The sequence below is a fragment of the Piliocolobus tephrosceles genome, chromosome 13 (assembly GCF_002776525.5).
Source record: "Piliocolobus tephrosceles isolate RC106 chromosome 13, ASM277652v3, whole genome shotgun sequence".
In the NCBI taxonomy this organism is placed as follows: Eukaryota; Metazoa; Chordata; class Mammalia; order Primates; family Cercopithecidae; genus Piliocolobus; species Piliocolobus tephrosceles.
The window spans coordinates 41945839-41971402 of record NC_045446.1 but is presented as its reverse complement, the minus strand read 5'-3'; the positions used below and the strand labels follow the sequence as shown (position 1 = coordinate 41971402).

The following is a 25564-nucleotide window of genomic DNA, read 5'->3' as shown; positions in this document are numbered from 1 at the left end:
ATATGCTGTATCAAATAGAAAGTAATTTATATGTAAAAGTGAGCACACCCAAAAGCATGGTTTTAAAATTTACTGGTGTGCATTTGTATTTACAAAAATACATTTTAATATTCTTTAGGTAAATATTCTGACTGGCATAATTATGAAAAATCTCTTGCTAGAATAATTTTCAAAAAGAGAAGAAGACAGACATTTTAAACATAATATCTTCACGTATTAAGCCCAGAAAGAAGTAATTTTACTGGTGATGTTCTGTCTTTTTTCTTCAGAGAGATGAAACAATAAAGATGTGCTTTATTTATTGTTGAAATAAGCATTGGAAATGAATTCCTAAGCACCATCATCACACACACACACACACACACACACACACACTCACGCTGTTGGTCTATCTATATAATTTTTTCCCTCTCTCCATTGTAACCTCCATTGCAAGGAGGAGTTCCTCAATCCTTCCAGTGAGAAATATTTGTGAATTCCTTATGTGTGAGAAAATAATTCAGACTATGAATGTAAATCCTGCTGAAAGGGACCACCATCCTGTTCTGATGGAAATGGTTTATAAGCACCCAGTCTTTTAAGGCCAGAGGTGACTTTTTCTATCTCGTGCATCTAGCTGCCAATCAAACATCTAGCCGCCTTCCTATTGTGGGCCCCATAGGTTAGGTATCTGGGGTAAGGCAGGAGAAGCCTGCATTTTTCCGACAAAAGAAAATACCCTTTACCATAAGATGAATAGATGGATTGAGGAGGGAGGGGTCTCCAAGGGCTTGCACGTGCTTTGTCGATATGAGTTTCTCTCTCTCTCTTTTCATTCTCCAATCCCCTTACCCCTTACTAGCTCTGGGTTTTCCCACTGCAGCAGTCTTCTGCTACTGCAGTGCAGAGGCAGCTTCTGGAGGGGAGGGACATGATTTGAGGAAGGAGAGAGTCATGTGGGCAGCTGGTAGAGTGATGCTTCCACTGCCATATGCTACCACTGGGGCTGTCTAATCTCTCTGTCGTGAGTGATGAAGTCATTTTTACAACTTAATGATGTATCAAGGGACTCAGAGGGTTGGCTCATGCCTGTGTATTCCCTTTTTAATATGGGAGTGGGGGTATCAGATGTGACAAAGGGAGGCATCCAAGCCCTGATTTGATTAGATTAAATAGATTAAACAGCCCGAGTCAGTCTACTGCAGACCCTCCAGGAAAGAATTAGTTCCACACCTGAGGTGAGGAACACTAGTTCCCTGTTAAGTGACAATCCACTGCCCAAATGGAAGTGGACTGATTGATTTAGGGAAAATGAACATCATCTGTAGAAGTGACAAGTCACCAGTGCTCCTTTCACCTCTTCTGAGAAAATCATTTTGGGGTGGGCTTGATACTTGAGGGTGTTTGTGGCTGTGGGTTAGAGAAAATATGACTAGGAATTTCAAAGCTAACTCATTATGGGCCATACTGAATGCTAATCATCAGGCAGTTTGTGGTACAGGTTTTCAGCAGCTGCATTTGCCTTTCCAAATATTTCTATGTCGTGATTACTATTATATTTCTTGATTTTGGCAGTCTCTATAGTGGTATAGAGCTTCCTGCCATTTAAGAACATCAGTGTGCGTAAAATAATGATATATGATTGTTTCATACTGTATGTGTGTGTGACAAGTAGAAGAAAAATAGAAATCAGTCTTTAACCTGACAATAATCAGCAAATTTATTTGAGAATGTTATTTGCTGCAGAGGAAATCACAAAAAACCCCAACAAATTTAAGTGATTTTCAAATGGTTTATTATTTTGAAAACATCTTTAATAAGCAAATGGCCCTTATTTTATGTCACAGAGACTGTAATACTGTTCTTTGAAAAATTAAGAGCACTCACCAATTTCTATGTATTTTCTTAAGAAATTATAACATTATTATTTTACACATTAGTTTGCACATTTCTTTCCTTTTTTTTCCCCAGCCCAATTACTGATGGCCTATCTCTGACTCACATTCACACCAGGAGTGGGTTTTCAATCTAGCACCTTAGATGCCAATTATAAGGAGAAAGACCCTTAAGTGAAGTGAAATACCAGACTGCTTGAGATTCATCTTATTATTTGGAACTTCAATTTCAGCTATATATATGTGTGACTTCTTTATTTCTTCTGAGAAAGCTATGTTTTACTGTGTTTATTGTTAAAAAAAAGTGTAATTTGCTAGAGTGTTTCATTGATAGTTTGTTTTAATATATAATAATGATATAAATATACTGCCTGATATTATATAAAACTTACTTTTACAATTTAAAAAATCAAACAAGTATTTAATTTTACAAAATGTATTTATTTCCAGAAAATGCTTTTTCTAGAGTGGAAAGAGAGAAGATATAAATTATATTATAAAATCATCTTCATAATTGCCTTTGTTTTACATTTTAGGAGGCAGGTGAAATCAGAATTGAATCAAATAATAAGTGTGTGTATATCTATCTATCTATCTATCTATCTATCTATCTATCTATCTATCACAACATTTGTAATGTACATTATCTTTATCCCTCACATGACTCTATAAGGCAGGCATTCTTTCTTTTATTATTATTTTAGATTCAAGGGATACATGTATAGGCTTGTCATGTGGATAGATTGTGCAATGGTGAGGTTTAGGCTTCTAAGGTACCCATTACCTAAATAGATAATTATACCTGAGAGATAATTTTTCCACCCTCACCAGCACACCCAGCACTTTCACACTCTTCTCTTTTGGAGTCCCCACTGCCTATTATTTCTACGTTTATGACCATGAAAGCAGGCATACTGATACTTCTTTTACTCATGAGAAAACTGAATACAGAATCGTTTTCCCAAATACCACTATAAGGTATGAGGCAGAGCTGGGTTATAGACCCCAGGATGTCTCATTTCAAATTATATCATTCTTTACTAAACACATTTCTCCTATTAAGTATCTTTACTGTGTGTTTTCTTCAAAAAACATTGTGTTTTACAGCTTCTTAAAAAATCACTCTATTATTTAGTGCTGGGCTAGGTCAATAGGAAAGAACTCACCTGTGGAACAATTTTGAGAATTGATTTACTTGTGTGGTTTTCATTGCTAGACAAGTCTTTTGATCAGAGAATAACTTTAAAATGTTTTAATGATGAACATCATTTTCAGGGCAGTAGTGCTGTGAAACCCAATTTTAAGTGTCACAGTTAAGAGTAATCCTAGGGATAACAAAACTCACACGAACATTAAATGTTTCTTGTTATATAATCTATTTCCTTCTGTCTGTTAATATACAGAAAATATATTTAATGCTTCTGACTTCTAGCATCAGACCAAACAAAAATGACGACTGTGAAACAAGCATAATATAATATATATAACTATATTAAATATTAATAATGGTGAGGTTCTTTAAGAGGACACCATATCACCTCTGAAGCATTACTTCTTAATTTAATTTTGAAAGCAGAGCTTCAGAGGCAGTGTTTTCAGAGGCTGATGAGAATCTAATGATGAACAGGCAGTAAAAGGCAATGTGATGGCTGCTAGTTTCAGGGGATTCCGGTGTTCCTTGCAAGATGTAAGAATGAGGCCAGGCTGGGCCATGTACTTGAACTCAGCAACTATCTCAAGTGAGGATTTATCTACAGGAGTACTCTAAATTATAGCCCACAGCTGTCAATCTACAGTTATTCTATGAAAATAACTCAGCTTCCTAGAATTGATAGGATACCCAGAACAGCAGTCTGTCCCCATTAAAAGCTAGAGAACAAATAAATAGTCAATTGCTTGAAATAAATATTCATAGAAGAAAGATCTGTTACCACCTACATATACCTCAGGAGAGGAAGTTATAATTACCCTCAGTTAAGAGTCTTTGCACAAAAAGAAACGGATGCTCATTCCTAAGAACGTGCCATATGAAAAGCATTGTGCTAGTGCCAAGGGGTTTAAAGAAGTGGAGACCTGGACCCAATTCTCCAAGAGAAAAAATAATGGGAGGGCTTGGGGAACGTATGACCTCACGAGTTAAGTCTTACAGAAGTGATCTACAGTAGTTCAGCAATATCTGAGAGAGGAGACTAGTTGAAAAAGAGGTGTGTTTTTGAGGGTCGGGGCGTGGGTAAGTATTGAAGGATAAAGTTGGAAGGATTCTAAGATGGTTATTGATTTAAAGAAGACTGTGAATTTTCTTTTCTGGTCGTTTCCCATCAGATACTTTAGATGGACTATTAAGGCACAGACTAAGAGGCTGATGTGTTTCAATCAATTCTGTATGAATTCAAAATGGTAGATAAAATTCCTATTACATGTCTTCTGCACTTCATGAAAGCGGCTAGAATTTCATCTTGATATGGAACCATGTGTTCATGGGTACAGAATTACCCATGTGTTCATGGGTACAGAATTAACCATGTGTTCATGGGTACAGAATTAACACTATTTAATCAGTGCAAAATCATTCTGGAGAAAAAGATATGGAATAATCATTCTTTGAAAAGTCTATTAAAGATTAGGAAATTTCTGTATAATAATGGTTATCCTTGACAAGCCATTTATTATGGACCAGACAGTGTCCTCTTTCATAACTGATTTATTTAATCTTCATGATACATTTTTTGAAGTATGGAAACATTTCCATTATACAGATCAAGAAATGGGGCTAAGAGAATTTAAGTGATGACAACTTGCCCAAAGTTATACTTAGCAAGAAATTGGAATTTGAATTTTCACAGTGTAACAAACAAAAAAACCCTCTCATTCTTAACTAATACTATATCATGCTATTTAAATGTCGACAAGAAAGAGACTGAGAAATGAGGCTGAAGAATTTAAGTAATGACAACTTGCTCAAAGTCATACTTAGTAAGAAATTGGAGTTCTAATTTGGATTTTCACACTGTAATATAAAAAGAAACTTGTCTTCTTAACAACTACTATATCATGCTATTTAAATGTCCGCAAGAAAAATATAGCAGCTGCTCAATTTGGTCAATAAGAATAGTCAAAAGCAGAACAGAGAACTTCATTTTTATTTTTGATCTAACAATCTAATGTCAATTTGTGTTTTTTAAAGGACATCTTCCATTTTAGCAGTGTTTCTATTCTACCCTTGCCTCTCCCCTCTATAATAAAATGTAAGCCCTTTATTTCCACTATGTCCAACTTTGACCAGCTTTGTTTATTCTAGGTCTGGTCTTCACCCCATATTTGCCCCTTTTGTGATGTCCTCGGGGAATAACTGGCATGGTACTGCTAAGCCAGTGATTCCCAAAGCAGGACAAGCGATACTAGAATCACCTGGGATCTGGTTAGAAATGCAAATTCTCAGGCCCCAAACACGTCTACTGAGTCAGAATCTCTGACACCTAGCAAACAGTATTTTAACAGCCCCCAGGTTTTTATCATGCATGTGAAAGTCTAGAAACTACTGTGCTAAACAACTCTCTCTATATATAATTTTTTTTTTTTTTTTGGAGACAGAGTTTTGCTCTTGTTGCCCAGGCTGGAGTGCAGTGGCGCGATCTCAGCTCACTACAACCTCCACCTCCTGGGTTCAAGTGATTCTCCTGCCTCAGCCTCTCGAGTAGCTGAGATTACAGGTGCCCACTGCCAAGCCCAGCTAATTTTTGTGTTTTTAGTACAGACAGGGTTTCACCATGTTGGTCACGCTGGTCTTGAACTCCTGACCTCAGGCAATCCACCTACCTCGGCCCCCAAAAATGCTGTGATTACAGACGTTAGCCACCACGCCCGGCAATTTTATCTTCTTAAAATTCTTTTACATATTCAATTCCACTACTTCTTTCATTTCTTTATTGAAACCTACACTTTGTTTAAGAAAGTACAAAGCTTTCATAAATGAACCTCTTCATTTTACTACTTACTTCAAAACATAGGAGAGATGGGGTAGAATTTGCTTTCACTTCCCACTGCTACTACCATCCATCTTTCAATAACATTTTCATCTTTCAAAGTTTATGTTATTTTGTATATTGCTGTTGGCATTGTTAATGTCAGTACTCATTCTGCTGCTATTACAATAAGTAGATCTTAGTGATTAGATATCCAGGATCTACAACAGGTAAGTAATGTCAACCATAGTTCTCTACTTACTATCTGTATGACCTTGGCAAGTTATTTTATCTCACTCAGACATGGTTACACCATCTGTGAAGTAAGGATAGCAGTAAGAGCTTTCTAATATTGTTGTTCAGTAAAAATAAGAATCTAGAAGTGATATCCACACTAGCGATTCAATAACCATTGACAATTACTGTCTCTAGCTGACTGGCTCATAGTTATGAATTTATTTTCATGTGTCAAGCATCAGACTAAGTCCTTCAGGTACATAATTCTATTTAGCCTTATAGCAATCTTAAGAGATACAATTCATTAGTATTATTATAGTGCAAGTTCTAACATTCTTTAAATGCTTAGAGTGTGCCAGCCATTCTTGTGGTTGTTTTACTTCGAATAACTCAGAGGTTCTGTTAATATTCCCATTGTTTAGATGAGAAATGAGGCACAGAAAGTTACATGAAGTGCTCAAGGTCACTCAAGTAATAAGTGTCAGATGAACTGTGAACCCAGGCAGTCTGACTCAAGAATCCATGCTCTGAACCATTACTTAGTGATGTCCTTTTTCAAGACAAGGAAGCAGAAATTTAGGGAAGTTAAACAACTTACCAGTTACATAATTATTAAGCGACAAAGCTGGCGTCCTAAAAAAATTACTGTAGCGTTCTGTCAGCTTTGTCCGCCCTCTCCTACCGTCAGTGACTTTGACCCCTTGCTCCTCGGCATGCCCTCATCTTGCCTGAACTTACATGGATGTTAACCACCGCTTGCTTCCTAGCTTTTGGATCCCTCTCCCCTCAATCCTAGTAAGCTTCACATTTACCTCACTTTAGTGGCATAATTGTCACCCTCTGTGGTCACCCCAAACTCAATTATCTCCAAGATGTCACAGACTGATGGATTTCACCCTTCAGCTTCTTGGACTACTTAAACTTCCTCAAAGTCTCCTCATCCAGCGTCCCACTCTGGATGTTCTTCCTTCTCCTAAGTACCTGAGCCACTATGTTCACCCATTTTCAATACTTCCTTAGTTTCTGGTACATCATAAACTAACCTCTTCCATTTGTGAAGCTTTGCTGAGCCACTCCTCCTTGTTTTTTTTTTTTTTTTTTTTGAGACAGAGTCTCGCTCTGTCGCCCAGGCTGGAGGGCAGTGGCCGGATCTCAACTCACTGCAAGCTGCAAGCTCCGCCTCCCGGGTTCCCGCCATTCTCCTGCCTCCGCCTCACGGGTTCCCGCCATTCTCCTGCCTCCGCCTCAGGAGTAGCTGGGACTACAGGCGCCCGCCACCTCGCCCGGCTAGTTTTTTGTATTTTTAGTAGAGACGGGGTTTCACCGTGTTAGCCAGGATGGTCTCCATCTTCTGACCTCGTGATCCGCCCATCTCGGCCTCCCAAAGTGCTAGGATTACAGGTTTGAGCCACCGCACCCGGCCCGTTTCTTCTTTTTTATATTAATCTTTCAAAGTTTCCCTACCAAAGGTTTGTGACTTGGTCAACTCAGCTGAGATGAATGTTTGTCTCTGTTGTTTTCTATCTGTACTTATGTTGTGGCCCTTGGCATACATTGTCCCTGGACTACTTGTCTCTCTTTCCCTCTCCTACTACACTGAGGTCCATTATCTTCTTTTTCTAAGTGCCTGCTGACATCATGTGAATGAAAGAGCACAGATTTTCATGTTAGAGAGCCGTGGATTTAAATCTGAGCTCTACTACTTGCTTTTTTACTTGGCCACACTTTGTTTCAATTTCCTTATTCTTAAAATGAGGGGAAAGTCTAACAACTCAGAGAGCTGTTGTGAGGATTAAATGAGTCAATATAAATGGAGAAATTATAGTAAGTGACCTGTAAATCTTACCTTCTCCGCACAATACTCTCCTCTGAATATAGTCTCACAGAAGTTTGAAGTGTGAACGCATGAATGAATATTAAATGGGGAGACTGCTTTAATTTTGGTTGTATGGCAAGACAAAGTGTAAAGGCTTTCCATTTAGGGCAAGAATTTTGACAATCAGAATTTTAATTACTTAGATATTAATTAGGATAACAGTTATATAGAATTAATAAAAAGAGGTTTGTAAAGTTTGATGGATTCATAACTAGTTACAAGAAAATCAATGGATTTTGAGGTGCAGTGGCCACTAATAATGAAAAAAGGATAGACAAAGAAATTAAGAGGCCGGGCACGGTGGTTCACACCTCTACTCTCAGCACTTTTGGAGGCTGAAGTGGGTGGATTACTTCAGGTCAGGACTTCAAGACCAGCCTGTCAACATGGCAAAATGCAGTCTCTACTAAAAATACAAAGAATTAGCCAGGCGTGGTGGCATGGGCCTGTAGTCCCAGCTACTTAGGAGGCTGAGGCATAAGAATTCCCTAAACTCAGGAGACAGTTGCATAATGTGAGGAATAACTTTGTTTATGCATTCATTATTTCCAATAACTCTTCAATTATTACCAGCTGTGTGTCAGGCACTGTGCTGCGTGTCAAGGATACAATGGATGTGAAAAACAAGCTCTTACCCTTAAGCAGTTTACATTGTAGACTGAAATAGAGTCCAAAACATATACCGATTTATTAAATATTTACAATTTAAATTAAGTTTATAAAGAAAATAATAGTATATTTCTTGGCTCCTTACTAACAGTAAATGTATTGGCTCCTTCTTTTATATTTTGGTGCATCAAATGTAGAATTTCTAGATGGCCCATGCGTGTATTTACAATGGCTAGCCAGTCAAGTCCAGAACACATATTAGAAAAAAACAATCCACCTTAAAATTATTGACACTTTTTTATTACTTTAAATGTTTAATTTCACCTGAGAAATTTATATATGTTATGTAAGATGCTGAATCGTTTAAACAGTGTTCCCATCTTTTCTATTTCAGGGTTTTCGGGGCTGCCATACTTCTTACCTCCACCCTGAATATGCTAATTCCATCAGCAGCCAGAGTGCATTATGGATGTGTCATCTTTGTTAGAATACTGCAGGGACTTGTTGAGGTATGTAACTTCAGGGTGAAGTCTTTTTAAGATTGGCATGTAGTTGAGAACCACCAGTTTATGTTTGTCTTTATCTACAAATAAATATATTGTATTAGTTTGTATCTAAATAGAGTTAAAATAAAAAATGAAACACTGAAAATGTTAGACAATCAGATATTTTGTCCATAAATGATATGAAGCTGTGAATGTCACTACTTACCTCCTTCTCTCTAGAATTGAGTGGGATTAAAGAAATATTTTAATGCCTATTTGACTTAAAAAACAGGGACTTTTGTTAATGTGTCATGACAAGAATTTTAGAGTTTGTCCTTTGCTGGTGATAACCACGAATTAATATCTTGGGAGTTTTATGCTAAGTAAGTTCCTGATGACCTTGAATCATGATATGAGTTTTCACTTAAATATTTTATTGAATACATTTTTGGGGCAGCTAATTCTAATGATCAAATCTTGCTCCATCAGTCTGCAGACTTTGAAAGAATTCTACTTAAAAACTCAAGTTTGGCTTACCAATTTCCCTTTCTCTTTCCATGGAGTATAATGGAAATAGATAAATAATGTAAACTATTAAGGCATATAAAAGCAAAACAAAATAAAATGAAACAAAACAACAACAAAAAAAAAAACAAACAAACCCTTTCTCATACTATATAACCATAAAAGGGAATGAGATCATGTCCTTTGCAGAGACACAGGTGGAGGTGGAAGCCATTAGCGTCAGCAAACTAATGTAGGAACAGAAAACCAAACACTGCATGTTCTCACTTATAAGTGGGAGCTGAACAATGAGAACACATGGACACAGGGAGGGGAGCGACACATACTGCAGTCTATCGGGGAAGGGCAGGGTAGGGAGAGCATTAGGGAAAAGAGCTAATGAGTGCTGGGCTTAACACCTAGATGATGGGTTGCTAGGTCCAGTAAACCACCATGACACACATTTACCTAAGTAACAAACCTGCACATCCTGCACATGTACCCCAGAACTTAAAAAAATAAAAATAAAAACCAAAAAACCCTCTCTCCCTCCAAAAATAAAAAAAAAAAGGATAGGTTCAAAACAATAGGAAAAAACTAACTATTTTAAGGTCTTAAATGTTAGACACTGCTTTCAGGAAGTGTGAGCCCCAAGGATCTAAACTTCACTTTTCTCTGTATAGATATTTATATTTGGGAGTTACTGAATTTAATGCCCTAGAAAATGATCTCCTGAATTTTTTCAAACTGTTCAGAATTGCAGATTAAATTGATTAATATACAGTCTTTTCTTTTACCTTAATCAGAAAAAAAAAAAACTTGAGGTGGAAAGAAGCCTGAAGGGCGGGGAGGATTTAAACAAGATACTAAAAAGACTCCTGTTGCTAAATGGTGACGGTGATGTATATCTTCCTCCATCACAGGGTGTTACCTACCCAGCATGTCATGGGATATGGAGCAAATGGGCCCCACCTCTAGAGAGGAGTAGACTGGCAACCACTTCTTTCTGTGGTGAGTACTGTGTGCAGATGCAGCTGTGGTGGGTAAAAGTTTAGGAACAACTTGAATAAGAATTGACAATTTGGTAAACTCACCTGTAAAACCATCTGAATTTTGTGTGCACATCTGTGAGTGGTAAGGTTTTTGACCACCATTTCCATTTCTTTAGTTTTATTGTTTTGCTTAAATCTTCTATTTATTCTTGTGTTTGTATTTTTCTAGGAATTGATCCATTTCATCTAGGATTTCAAATATATTCATGAGTGGTTTTTATAATACTCTTATACTGCAGTACATTTTTTTGAGAACCTCAGAGTTTTCTTTTTATTCTACCTAGACACAAAGATATAAAAATACAAATTTTAAACACGTTTACAGAGATAAAAACATAATTAGACTATGTATTTATTTTTATGAATAAATATTAAATTTACTTTGAATTCTGCCTGGGGTTAAAATCTAACAGTTTCTCAGAATTTTTATTCGATACAGTTATATGTTTGAATTACAGTGAATAAAATGCCTATAGAAAATAACTATTATAATTTAAATTAATTAAATTAATATGATCTTTAAGTATTCTCCTAAGCACTGTTGCTATAATTTCCCATTCATTAGAACTTTTATTTTTGGGATCATAACTGACCTTACTACTATTTTGGGAAGTAGAATTAATGAACATGTATTAAAGTTTCAATCCCAGCTTTTAAAGTGTAGAGCTCTTTCTGGTAATCTGAAGCTACTTTTTGTTCATTGTTAACTTTTAAAACATTTTAAGACAATCGGTGTAATTTAAGGTCATTTTATGCCTGCAGAATGCATGTTTTACTCTTTCTACTAGAGCAGTAAGACAAGAAAGCAATTCCCTTTCCAAATCAGATATTAGAACTGCTGTAAATAATCCTAATAATAGGAAATTAAGGCTGCTGTGATTTTGCTGTATCTTTAAGCCATAAGATGAGCAGTATTATTGCCTATAGAGGTTGAATTTGCATGCATTTGGGTCTAAATCCCAGGGCACAAATATTGCCATTTCTGCCTATATGTCTAAGACCCTTTTGTTTTTTAATAACCCACTATGTAAATTTCAAAGGGATATAAATCAGGTGGTATTCACTAGAAAAGCTAATGAATGCTACCTATTATCATGAGAATTGTCAGCACGTTTTAAACTGTTTTATGGGACAGCAAAGAAAACAAATTTGTCATAGTGGAAAAATATGATAACTTACCTTGATGATATCTTCTGGCCATGCATTGAGAACTGAAGCAATATGCCCTCAATCATAGATTCTAATAAAGAGACCTCTGGCAGAAAAAAAAAATTAAAATGAAGTCAGAAAAAACTACACAAACCTGAAACTGCATGAATTTGCTACAAGAAGATACATGCTTGAGGTGGCAAGAATAGATTTCAGGTGTCTGGTTAGTATTGGCGCACTCTGTCCCAAGTTCAGCTCACAGACATGCAGGACACATGCCAATCAGCATGGCTCCATTATTATTTTTAAATATCTGTCGTGTCTTGGGTAGGAGGTAGGTGATATCCGCTTGTGTAATCCCGTGTTTCTGTGTACGTATGTAGACATTTATATGTTTGGTGGTGGTGGGAATTTGTCTGAGTGTGAGGCCCGTATACCTGAGTGTACAAGTGTCTTTGTGAATAAACCAAGGGATGTGAAATGAAAGAAATAATTTCTACTGATTTCATTCACCTTTCTCCCATTCTTCCTTACACTTTAGGTTCCTATGCCGGCGCTGTGATTGCAATGCCTTTAGCTGGCATTCTTGTGCAGTACACTGGCTGGTCTTCAGTGTTTTATGTCTATGGTATGTTATATTTCTATGCAATAGAGTTAAATGACATGTGCATAGGCTAAAAGAAAAGTGGTTGCAGACAATGAGATCAATCATTAAATTCATTTCTATGTTTACTTACTTATTTTCGTCTCTTAAGAATCCTTTCGTTGTATTCTGAGAGGATTAGAAAACACTTCATCTCTGTTATTTTTCTTAGATTGCTATTTCTTGTTTTAAAAAGCAGCCACATTGCTGACAGGAACTTTGTCATTTGGTAAATCTATGTCCTTTATTATGAAAAAATATTAAATTATCTCTTGATTAAAAGTTGATGAAGAGAAAAGAGTTAGGCAGCACCTATCTCTCTTTGCTATTGCCTTCTTGGTCATTTTCCTGATTCTGCCTCTTCAAGATTGAATGGGGGAAGCAAGCTGAAAGGGGATGGTGGTGCTAATGTGACTATTCAATTCCTTGATGAAATATCAGCAGTTAGCTGCTGTAGCAGCATATCTCAGTCCTCATTTCCCCAGAATTAAAGGCAATTAAGCCTCCACATTGAAATAAAATATGTAATCCTAAGTCTAAAACACTCTTGATATTCACCTTGTAACTATTTCAAAATATCCCTACAGTCTTTCTTTTTAAGAGGCACTTTTTAATAATGGGAAAGGAAAAATAAAGGAAAGCTGGATCTCAACTGATATTGTCAGTGATTAAAATTATCTTTGGACATTGCCATGAGAATCTGAAATATTAATGAAGTCATGTGGTAGAACAGTATCTGGCTGATTCTAAATTTGCCCTGATTCATTCCCATTTTGAAATATTCTCATCAGAACAAATTATTAGGCTTGTAGAATGTTATTAAATGTCACTTATCATAGGGACACTTTTTGTGGTTCAAAAGCCGTGGATGGGCTTTGGATCCATGAATGCCCTAAATTGCAAGCCATATATGTACTCGTGAACATTTTTTTTCCTGAGGGAGATTTTTAAAAATCAGATTTTAATTCATACTATTCATTATATTTTCAAAGGAGTGCATAATTCAACAAAGTTTAAAAGCACTTGTTTCATAGGATATATTGTACAAGTTGATATGGCTATCCATTAAATACTTTGTTTTGTGCCTTAATCCATTACTTAATTGAAGATATGTGACCTTAAAGTAAGAATACAAATTTAAACAAGGCACTCATAAACAACCAATATCATTATTTCAAGTTATAGCTCATTTGATATTTATCATTGAATGATACAAAATGTACACAGATAATCTGAAAATGTCATATCATAGTGCTTGCTTATGCTTACTTGCTGTGTGTAACTATAACTTGGTCTGGAGTCACACATTCAGTTGTCATATTTTAAAGATTAAAGAGATAAGATCAGTATAGTGATGTTAAGTTAAAAAAGATAATACATATAAAGTAATTAGCAGCATATCTGGCACTTCAGGTGAATTCCATTAGTGGTAATGATAATTCTTACAAAATTACAATATCTCTCATTTTTTGAGTGCTTATTTTATGCGATCCACTGTGCTTGTTGATTTATACATTACCTCCTTTGACTTTTCTATAATTCCATAAAATGAATTATTATCTCATTTTATAGTGGAAGTTTAGAGGGATTCAGTTACTGATTGGATCATATAGTGAATGAGTGACACAGTCAGGATTTGAATCTGGAAGTTATATTCTGTAAACACTATATTATACTGAATTTTTAAGCACTATCTGAACCTAAATCATGTTTACTTCAATGTTGAGTAATTAAAAGGGACACAGCTCATCAGAAGCTATGTATGGTGTTAAGGAACACTTCTTAGAGATCGCATAGGCCAAAGAAAAAGTGTTGCAGGGATCAGGAGCGTTTAGATTGTTACCCAAGGGACAAAGAGAACAGTGTGAGGGAAAAAAATGAAATGGTCAACTGCTGGGAAACTAGAATAAATCACTTGAAATTCTTGCTACTATTAATGCTTACAGATTTATATTGCACAAAAAGGACATGTTTTAATGGTGAGAAGAGGATGAAAAAGTATTTACAGTTTAGGGCCTTGGAATTTATAACTTTCATCTGCCCAAAGAAGGATCAATAGGCAGTACTATGTGGTGAAAATAATATGGCATACAGTCACGAAAAGTGTTGTTACCACGCTAAGTACAGAGGCCCACTTTTTATGTAATGTAGGCACTCATGCTAAAATAATCTAGGTTTTATTTAATAGTCTGTTTGCCAGATCTGGAAGTGCTAACAGGAGAGGGAAATGAACAGTTCTTTTCTCTGGAAATGGAACCACTTTTATATATTCTAGGCAGGCAATAAAGAAAAGGATTCACCCCCAGAATAATTCTTTGAGGGCAGGAATTTTGTTTTGTTCATTATATTTCTCGCACTTAACCAGAGTGCCTAGAATGCTAACTGCTAAGTACTGTCGGATGAATGAATACCTTCCCAACTACACCGTTATAATAATCATTTATGGCTTATTGTATATCAGTGCTATTTCATAGAGACAAGGAGATGAAACCACAGGCCTGGCCTTTAAGAAGTTTGAAGCATAATGGCAAAAGAGAAGAAAAGATGGCTAACGTCAGTTGGAGAAACATAAACTTGAATTCTTCTTTCTAATAGAATGTGTTTGTCATGAGATGATTGCAGTTTTATTCCAGCACATCACTGTTAAATGGAAGTATTTGTGATAGATTTGACTTTCTCCTTCTGAACTGTTGCTTGCAGGAAGCTTTGGAATGGTCTGGTACATGTTTTGGCTTTTGGTGTCTTATGAAAGTCCTGCAAAGCATCCTACTATTACAGATGAAGAACGTAGGTACATAGAAGAAAGCATTGGAGAGAGTGCAAATCTTTTAGGTGCAATGGAAGTAAGAACTTTATTATGGTGTATATTCCTATCTTATTCCCATCTCGCCCCCATTGACCAACCAAACTATCTTACAAGTTCTTCTTCAGCAAAACTAATTTGGTATCAGTCATAACTTATTTTTTTTTTTGGTCCATTCATATTCTCTGACTTAGGAATAATAGCTGTTTCCTCCATCTGTCATTTTTTTTCCTTTATCCTTTCTTAAGCATTTAAAAATGTACACTGGGTTATAACTGTAACGGCAAACCTAAACAATATTTTAAAACAGTTCAATATGGTCTATAATTTAAACAAATACAATAAATAGTTTTCCTTTTTAAATTTTAAAACTCCAAATCAGTCATGAAAAGGGCAATTTTTGGTTTATTGAATACAGTAGTGCCCCCGGATCCTCAACAGATCTATTCCAAGACCCCCCGGGTTGCTTAAAACTGTGACTAGTACCGAGCCCTACATACAACGTTTTTCCTATACACACATACCTATGATAAAATTTAATGTGTAAATTGGCTATAGTAAGTGATTGACCACAGCGACTAATATTAAAATAGAAGAATTATAACAATATACTGTAAGGAAACTTAAGTGAATGTGCCCCCCACTTCCCATAAAATCTTGTTGTACTGTGCAAGTAGTAACTGAAACTTCAGAAGGTGAAACTGCGGTTAAGGGAGGACTGCTATATTCTAAATGTAGGTTTAATACATGTGTATTTATGTCATCTGTGGTTTACGAGATACTGAAGCATTAGAACGCCAATAATAGACAGCTGATATAAAATAATTATAACATAATTTAATTATTTATTGATAAAATATCATTATCTTTCAGGATTATTATTATGAATATCAAGCATCATAAAGGCAATGTTGTGAAGCCCTTTTTTCCTGATGATTTGATTTCTTCTGATTTACTTAAAAAGAGAGAAAATGCAATTCTATTTCAATAATGCAAATGTTGTATTCTATGTAACATTGATACATTGTACATAGTAATTAATACAAAAGCCCCCTGATATTATATTTTAAGAAGAAGGCTGGGCACGGTGGCTAACACCTGCAATCCCAGCACTTTGGGAGGCCAAGGTGGGTGGATTGCCTGAGGTCAGGAGTTCGAGACCAGTCTGGCCAACATGGTGAAACCCCGTCTCTACTAAAAATACAAAAATATTACCCAGGGCTGGTGGCTTGAGCCTATAATCCCAGCCACTCGGAAGGCTGAGGCAGGGGAATTCCTTGAACCAGGGAGGTGGAGGTTGCAGTGAGCTGAAATGACACCACTGTACTCCGGCCTGGGCGACAGAGCGAGACTCAGTCTAAAAAAAAAAAAAAAAAAAAAAACAATGTTGAGTAAAAGTAGTGTATTTAGACATATTGAGGCATTTGGTAGTGTATTTAGACATATTGAGGCATTTGGCGATCTGATCAATGATAGTTTCCTTATGCTAAGAGCTGGAACATGTCACACACTAATTGAAGAATCAATGCCCCTTACATATTATGCATTTGTTCTTCTAAAACAAGCACCTCTCCCTCCCTTTTCTAGGTGTGGTTGATTCTAGCTTAGATTCTTTACTTCATTTGTTAGAGAATGCCTGTCTTTGATGTCTCATCTTAGGTTAAAAAAAAAAAAAAAAAGTCTATCACCCATTATTGCTGAGCCAAATTTGCCTTTAAAGAATAAGAAAAATCCCATATCATATATAATTCAGAAGTTGAACTTCAATGGTTTAAACAAATCTTTACTGTGTAGTTGTTCCATGAGTTAGCTTGGCATTAGAACTTTCCCCTTTGTGTTTCCTTCTGTAAATAGACTAATAATTTCTTATGGGTGCCTACTCAGAAACAAGAGGTGATATGGGAGTGGGTGGAAGATTGGTAGTATGCACTGGTGCCCACTAGTTGCAGTTATTTTGAGCAGAACGTAATGAAGACTGGTTTCTGGCAAGTTTTGAGTTTAGCCTCGATTTCTAGCCCCAAAATAATGTGATCAGCCTATATCTATATCCTATTAATTCATTATGTTCTTTTATTTGCCAGTTCTTGAGAGGTCATATGTCTAGATTAGAAATAAATTTAAAAAATAATCAGAAATTCTGTCTAGGTAAAAACTAATTCCTACAAATGACCCTGGAAAGAACAGCAGGAGAATGAAAAAAAAAGCATAGATAATCTTCAGCTCCCCACTTCCTATACCTCACTGCTTTTCTAAACACAATATTTTACTTCTTACTGATGTTTCATATGTTCCTGTAGCTTGAAAGTAAATTTTAAAATGAGATTATGTGGGAATATAACTTGTATTCTAGTTTGAACTTTTATCTTGTGAACAAATTTAATATACAGCAAAGGAGAAAGAATACTGACAGGAATATCATATACTCACCACATAGGTGCAACAATTACCATCTTGCATATTTATTTCACTTTTGATGAACCATTTCAAAGTAAATAAAACATCAAAATACTTTATCCATAAAAACTTCATATGTATCTCTAGAAAAATAATATTCTCCTTCACAATGTCTGTACTACTATCACACCTAACATAATTAAAAACAATTCTGTGTCATCATTTAACACCTACATCATATTCATATTCAAATTTCTAATGCTGTCTACATTCTAATATCTAACCTGTATTCAAATTTATTTTTAGCTATTTGTTTTGAATCTGAATCTGATTAAGAATCACACATTGCAACTGATTGCAATGTCTTTTAAATCTATTTTTCTTTAAAAATAGATTTAAATATAACATATGTACAGAAAATAATCGCAAATAGTAAACAATCAGCTTGCTTAATTTGTATAAACCAAACATAAATAGCCAGTTCAATAAATATAACATCATCAGAATACTATAATCTTCCCTTTAATCCTCCAACAATTTTTTAAGGTATAAGATGAGATATTTTTCTCTTGCTTTTGATGAAGTACTTTACCATGTAAAGAATAAAGTTCTTAGGAAAGATGATCCTGATATGAATGAAAGGATCTTTGCCCAGCAGGGAAAAGTTCTTTTACTTCTAATAATATTCTGGAGTCATTTCTTATGCTAACATAATACCATAATGCGGACATTTCTGTCTTCTGACATTTTTATTATCTGTGAAATGAATGTACTCATCTGGAATTATTTTCTTAGAACGTATTGATTTCTTTTTAAAAACTGTACTTTTTGAACCTATTTATGATGCTGCCACTAAAATTTTTATCCAAAGCCACAGTATTCATTGTGTAATCTGTCCTATTATTAGGACAGATTTTTGTTTTTGTTTCTTTTTTGTCTTTCATATATTTATGATCACCACATCATAACTTCCTACTGTGTTGCATTTAAAGTGATCTTTAAATGGCTTAATTACAGCCACAACCAATACTAGCAATTATGAGGTTTTACATTCAGGAATAATTGTTAAATCCACGTGAAGGATGTTTGCCTCCTCTTTCAGTCATTTAGTTAGGTCAAGGATCCCAAGTTAGCTTTTAACAAAGTTATTTTAGGCCACTGTTTCCTCACCAAACAGTATTTTGGTGTTCAAAATAAAGTACTTGAGAAATAATCGGGAAATATGAGAGATATTTTAATGTCTAAAAATATTAGTCTTGGGAGAGAATACGTACTTGCTTACATTTTGGCATACACAGGAACTTTAATTAGGTTTAATTTTTTAAAGGAGTTATATGCAAAGCTGATCATATTTAGGTTGTTAATTTTGAATGCTTTGAATATTTTAAGTAACTAGTTAAGTGCTGAAGATACGCTGGGGATAGACAAATGCTTTCACCCAGCTGTTCTGAGTTTTATAGAACCTTGAACTCCAGTGTCACAGAATTTATAGTTATAGCTACTAGCTATCAAGAGAATTTTTGGATTGATTGATAGTAGAATAATTGACTTAGATTGTTTGGTAGTAGAATAATTGACTTCAGGTAGGGTCTAGTCTAGAATACTGTACTCTTAAGTTTTTGTATCTTTCTCTTCATGAATACATTGGATTTTCAGTGTTTTAAATGAAATGTTTTGGCTATCACAAGCTCACTGATGTGGCAATAAGTTTTTGCTGAGATATGATCTATCACCATTAAAAAAATAAAAATAGGAAAAAAAAACTTTAGAAACTAGGACCTATGCTTTTGGAATCAATTTTCTATAATTATATAATCCCGTGTATTCCTAAAGCTGGAATAATCTAATAAGTTGCAGTGATTGAGATCCTACTTTTTTCTCTTCCAATGATTACTTATGTAGCTAAGATTAACTGGGTGGTTATAATTAATGTTCACTACATCTTTCTACCTCTTACTTATGACCTGTCATATACATCCTGAAAATGCAAAGCACCTATTATTCCCATCTAAGTTTGAAAATACTTAAAATGGTCACAATGTCTCTCTTTTTGGAATTTCAGAAATTCAAGACTCCATGGAGGAAGTTTTTTACATCCATGCCAGTGTATGCAATAATTGTTGCAAACTTCTGCAGAAGCTGGACTTTTTATTTATTGCTTATTAGTCAGCCAGCATATTTTGAGGAAGTCTTTGGATTTGAAATTAGCAAGGTATGTAAAATGTATTCTTATATAAATCGTGGATTACCTATGTATTTAAGTGAATACTAAATTCATTTACAAAAATTTTTGTCTTCTAATTTTCAGAGATTATTCATTTATTCATTAAACAACTGCTAGGAAATAGAAGCAAAGTGAAATGTTTCAGTATCTACTGTATTCTATTGTCTGCTAGAATTACTCTCTGGTACTGAGAATACTGGCAAAACAAACCTAGTTTTTGCCTTCATGGAACTTACAGCCCAATTGGGGCGAGCAGCAGTGTAATCTTTTCCCTGTAAATAAGCATAACTCCTTTTAAGTCTCAGGTCACAGACAATGTAACAAACAAAAAAAGTTTTCCATTCAAATAGAATTGTACTTACTAATTTCCAATCTAATTATTCTTCAATGCTCTTAGAACTCTCATCCAGCGAAAAGATAGGAGGATTGTAAAAGAAAATCTGAAAACATTTTTATATTTTGTCCATCCAATTTATTAATTTAACAAGTATTTGTTGAACACAATGTGCAGAACTTCATGTGAGATGCAGAAATAAAAACATGGTTTCTGTCCTCAAAATGCTCACAGCTTGGTGGTGTAAACATGAAAATAAGTTACCAATTAGAATACAGCATGCAAACTTCCACAGACATTTGTTCATAGTTATGGGAATACAATCATCTTGAGATTTTCTATAAGGGTAAAATGAATACAAAAATACTACTCTATATTTATATAGGAACTCGAAACTTAGAAACTACTCTCATATTCATGAACAACGTTTGCTGGTTGATCTGTTGAACAACAGTTATCTTTTCTATTGAAATGATGGGGAAACAGAAACTAGGGAAAGTAATTAAATTGCTTAAAGCCACGCTAGTAATGCGTGACAAAATCAAATTTAGACAAAGATTCTTTGATTTCTGTTTAATTATCTTTACTATGCCATTCAAATTCAGGTAAATCATATATCCATTCAAGTATTTAGTGAGTATCTGCTCAATGCCATCTCTGTGTCAAGCCCTTTGCTGAGTCCTGAATACACTGTCTGTGCTGGCAATGGTCTTGCTATCTCTCTTCATGTCATTACATAAGTCCAGCTGGGCTCGCTATTCATATTCTGTCTCTACTTGAAAGACTGAGACCTGGGACTGAAGAAAACCTCAGTTTAGGAGTAGCTATTCTAAGAGCTCTTTTGTAATTCCTGTTTCTAAGGAAACTGTTTCCTCCATCCCCGAGAAGAATGGCTGCTTTAGACAGAGCTCTTCTCTCTAGAGCTGATCAAACATTCCAGGGTAGCCTTTGGGAGCTCTGAGAGGTGTTATACTTCTCAACAAAGGCTGCTGGAGGTGTGAGTCCATTTTCATAATCTAGGACAAATCTGACACTGAGAGGCTATGAATAAAGCCAGGTCTTGGGGGGAGAGTGAGGAAGCCAACTGATGTTAATGAAACTATGTGGTCATTTTGGCCCTGTAGCTCCAATTAATTGAGGATGCTTGAGTAAAAGCAATGGTATTTTGTAAAAACTAATTATAAATCAACCAGCAGATGGGTTGGTTTATTTCATTCATTAGTTATATTTTTAATGGAAATTGTGGATAAGTTCACACAGACATATTGGTCTTCAGATACTAATTAGATTGGTTTAAAAAATTCTGACTTAGCTGAAAAAAATTGTATAGGACGTACTGGAGAACACAGAGAATTAGATTTGGATCTAAGCTGACATGGCTTCAAATTCAAGCTCTACAACAAAGTATTGGTATATAATCTTGAGCAGAGTTTTGAGTAATTATCAGCTTCAATTTTCTTATCTCTAAATAATGGTATTAGCTTAATACCATTATATAATGAGGATATAATTTTAAAAGTGCATCCAAATTTAGGTAAAGTAAGTAAAATATTTACATGGAAGATCATTCTCTTCAACTTTAGTTAAATTGGGTATCCTACAGAAAGAAACATGAGTGCAATGGCTTAATCTTCATTCTAATTATACTGACTTAGTTAAGACAGCACCATATATATAAATAAAATTATAACATAGATTTTATATCAGTTAACTATATGTTAATTACATTATTTAACTGATATATATATATATATCATTGTATATTGGCATAAGCTAATACAATATATATCAGGTATATATATTTTTATTTTCTAAAACACACACACACATATATATATATATATGATTTAATATATTATATCAGCCTATGCTTGTATGTAACATTTTCAGGCCCTTGAAAATGGCATATCAGCAGGTCAGTGATAGGATTAACCAGCACTTTGAAAGGTCAGATTATAAGGGGCAAGCCAAATGAGAGTAGACATCCACTCCTTTTGAGCTTCCTATTTAAGGAGGAGAAGAATAGTGTTGGCTGGCTGTGCTTTGCTGCTATTTCTGAACAGAATATGGATCAGATAGGAAGACATATGATCTAGACTATGACCCAGAGAAGCTAAAAGAAGGCTGGGACAAAAATCTAATTACTGGAGTTTCTATGAAGAATAAATCAGTTATAAGCTCAAAAACATTTATCCTATCCTTTCAAAACCTTAAAATAATATGCAAACTTTTATGTGATTGACATAAATGATCTTTAGGAAGGTTTTGATCACATTGATCATGTGACAAGTGATTCCTCTTAAGTCCCCAAAAGCCAAGAAGACCACTGAATAACTCACAAACTTTTGAAACCTCTTTGGCTCTTTTGAGGTCAAATACAGAGTATACCCACATATCGTTTAAGAAACGAGGAGAGTCAATACCCTTAAATATTAAATCAATACACTAAAATAGTCTAAAACTTGTCTCATTAACCCTGTAGATTGTTAGCACCTTGCATTTTCCATAGTGCTTTGCACATCCTTTGCTGAAAGTGTGAAAAAATAACCATAGCTTTGTTCCTTTCTTTCCAAAGTAGTCAAAATGATTGTTTGAATAGATAGTAAATAACAGAGGATTTTCAATTAAAAAACTTTTCAGACTTATTAAACACTGGGTAAAAATGCAAGTCGTTTATGTGGACTTAGGCAATGTGATTACTTCCAAACTTTTAGCCTGCCTTTATAAATGCCAAAAACATACCATGTAATTCTACACAAATCCTAACATAGTGTCTTTCAGAATGTTTTGTTGTTGTTCAAAGATTTCTTTCTACACATTGACTGCTTGAAATATATTTACTCCATATTAAGAGTAAAAAGCTCTGTAGTTTTCTCAAGATGCTAGTCTCAAAAGCAATAATGTTTTTTTTTTCTAATGTCAGTTTACCTGATGTCTTTATTCAGGTACCTGTTGAGCCCCTGCTACATACCAAGTTTCATACTAGACTAAGCACATTAATATGTATTATCTGATTTCATTTGATTTTTCCTTCTCATGGCAGTGGTGTCAAGTATAAAGGCTAAGAGCCCAATCTTTGGACTCAGGTAGAACTAATTTGAAACGTGACTCTCACAATCACTTAAGTCTTCTGACTCTCAATTTTTTTTATTTAGTAAGAAGACTATTAATATCATCCATCTGGGATGGAAGAGATCATTATGTAGCCTGAACAGTTAACCTATTGTGGAATCATTTACTATCTCAATTAATCATTACAACTCAAATCCATGATTGTGATACCATACTACATACCAGTGTAAAATAAAATAGAATCTTTGCGTCAAACCTTTGATAATCTAATTGGAAAGACATACTTAAACACACATTATGAATGCCATCTGCCAAAAATTGTTTTTCAAAGTTTACTTAGTAAAAAAACTTCCTTATATGTTTACTTTCAAAGTTTATTAAGTCCACGTATGTGGTACTACATAATTTAAATGCGTTTTATTTATACTTACTGTCCATAATGCTTAGAACACAGCACTTTGTGTGTAAGTAATGGTTAAAAATATGTGTTTAACTGATCCTGGTGGGTAAAGTTTGAAATTAGGCTATTTAGCATGAAATTAATTGAGAAACTACATGCCACCATACAAAAATGTGATCAAGTATTGATATCTGATGCAGAAAATACTTAAAATTGAAGAAGTTATCTGCATTATCTGGGATCTTACTCTACAGAAATTATGTCTGTGCTTTTTACTCATAAGATATCTATAAAGTACAAATATGCATTTTCCCATATGAATTAAACATGAATTTAAAATACAGCCTCTTCAGGATGTGACAAATGTATTTTTCCTCTCTGTCTCTCTCTCGCCACTTTTGCTCTCTTTCATTAAGGATGTATTTGTGCAAACACATTTAACAATATCAGAAGAGTTGAATCATACTCAAAATTTACTGATGCATTACATAGCAAAAAATATATATATATATTACTTCTCACAGAAGGTCGAAAAGGATCCAAGTAAATTTGCTTAGCTTTTCTCATGTATTCTGTGGAAGGCATTACTTATTCTAGGAATGAGCAAGTGATCATTTGGAAAGAGTATTTTTCCTTCCTTTGTCCATAAAAATGTGATGACAGATTCAGAAACCAAGACCATTACATTACTCGTATTATTTGCGGTTATGTCTATTTCTCCCCCTTCTTGTTTTTCATCAGGTTGGCATGCTATCTGCTGTGCCACACTTAGTAATGACAATTATTGTGCCTATTGGGGGGCAAATTGCAGATTTTCTAAGAAGCAAGCAGATTCTTTCAACTACTACAGTGAGAAAGATCATGAATTGTGGTGGTAAGTACCTAAGTGGCACTAAGGACATGTTTTTAGTTCAATCAGTTTAACCTACATGAGAAAATAACTTTTTCTACACATATCAAATTACTTAGATGCAATTGCATTTGTGCCTTCACTGTTCACTTAAAATAACTTCCTCATATTACATCAAACTTTTCATAACTCCTAGTTTTAAGTAACTGCTTTATAATGCCATTTGTGGCCAGGCACGGTGGCTCATGCCTGTAATCCCAGCACTTTGGGAGGCCGAGGTGAGTGGATAATGAGGTCAGGAGTTCGAGACCAGCCTGGCCAACATAGTGAAACTCCATCTCGACTAAAGACACAAAATATCAGCTTGGCATGAGGGTGGGTGCCTGTAATCCAGCTACTTGGGAGGCTAAGGCAGGAGAATTGCTTGAACCTTGGAGACAGAGGTTGCAGTGAGCCAAGATCGCACCATTGCACTCCAGCCTGGGCAACAAGAGTGAAAATCCGTCTCAAAATAAATAAATAAATAAATAGATAGATAAATAAATAAATAAATAAATAAAGCCATTTGTATTTATTGTAACTAACTTACCTCTTCCCATCATTGAAACTTGAGGTTGTTTTGGATGTTTTTCTTTGTTTGTTTCTGTGTTTTTGAGATGGAGTTTCGCTCTTGTTGCCCAGGCTGGAGTGTGATGGCATGATCTCAGCTCACCACAATCCCTGCCTCCCGGATTCAAGCGATTCTCCTGCCTCAGCCTCCAGAGTAGCTGGGATTACAGGCATGGGTGACCATGCCTGGCTAATTTTGTATTTTTAGTAGAGACTGGGTTTCTCCATGTTGGTCAGGTTGGCCTCGAACTCCTGACCTAAGGTGATCTGCCCACCTTGGCCTCTCAAAGTTCTGGGATTACAGGCATGAGCCACCACATCTGGCCTGGATGTTTTTATTAAAACACAAGGAAAGCTTCATGAATCTCTAGGATAACTAATAATAATAATAATGAGTAGTAGTAGTAGCAGTAGTAGTAGTAGTAGTTTGGAAGATAGACTCTCTGAAGTGGAATTTCTAGGTCAATAAATTGGAACATTTTTAGCA

The 25564-nt window shown here is 35.2% G+C and overlaps 1 protein-coding gene across 3 annotated transcripts in view; it reads left to right on the top strand.

The window, feature by feature from the left end:
- SLC17A6 (solute carrier family 17 member 6) overlaps positions 1 to 25564 on the top strand; it is a 40189-nt gene that overhangs the window by 11051 nt on the left and 3574 nt on the right. The window contains exons 4-9 of one of the 3 annotated variants that reach the window (XM_023191523.2): positions 8953 to 9067; positions 10471 to 10558; positions 12290 to 12376; positions 15092 to 15234; positions 19651 to 19800; positions 24360 to 24492. In XM_023191523.2, the coding sequence (XP_023047291.1) occupies positions 8953 to 9067; positions 10471 to 10558; positions 12290 to 12376; positions 15092 to 15234; positions 19651 to 19800; positions 24360 to 24492 (716 nt within the window). Of the gene's footprint in view, positions 1 to 8952; positions 9068 to 10470; positions 10559 to 12289; positions 12381 to 15091; positions 15235 to 19650; positions 19801 to 24359; positions 24493 to 25564 lie in introns of all 3 variants that reach the window. The other 2 variants (XM_023191524.2, XM_023191525.2) reach the window with 2 other exon arrangements.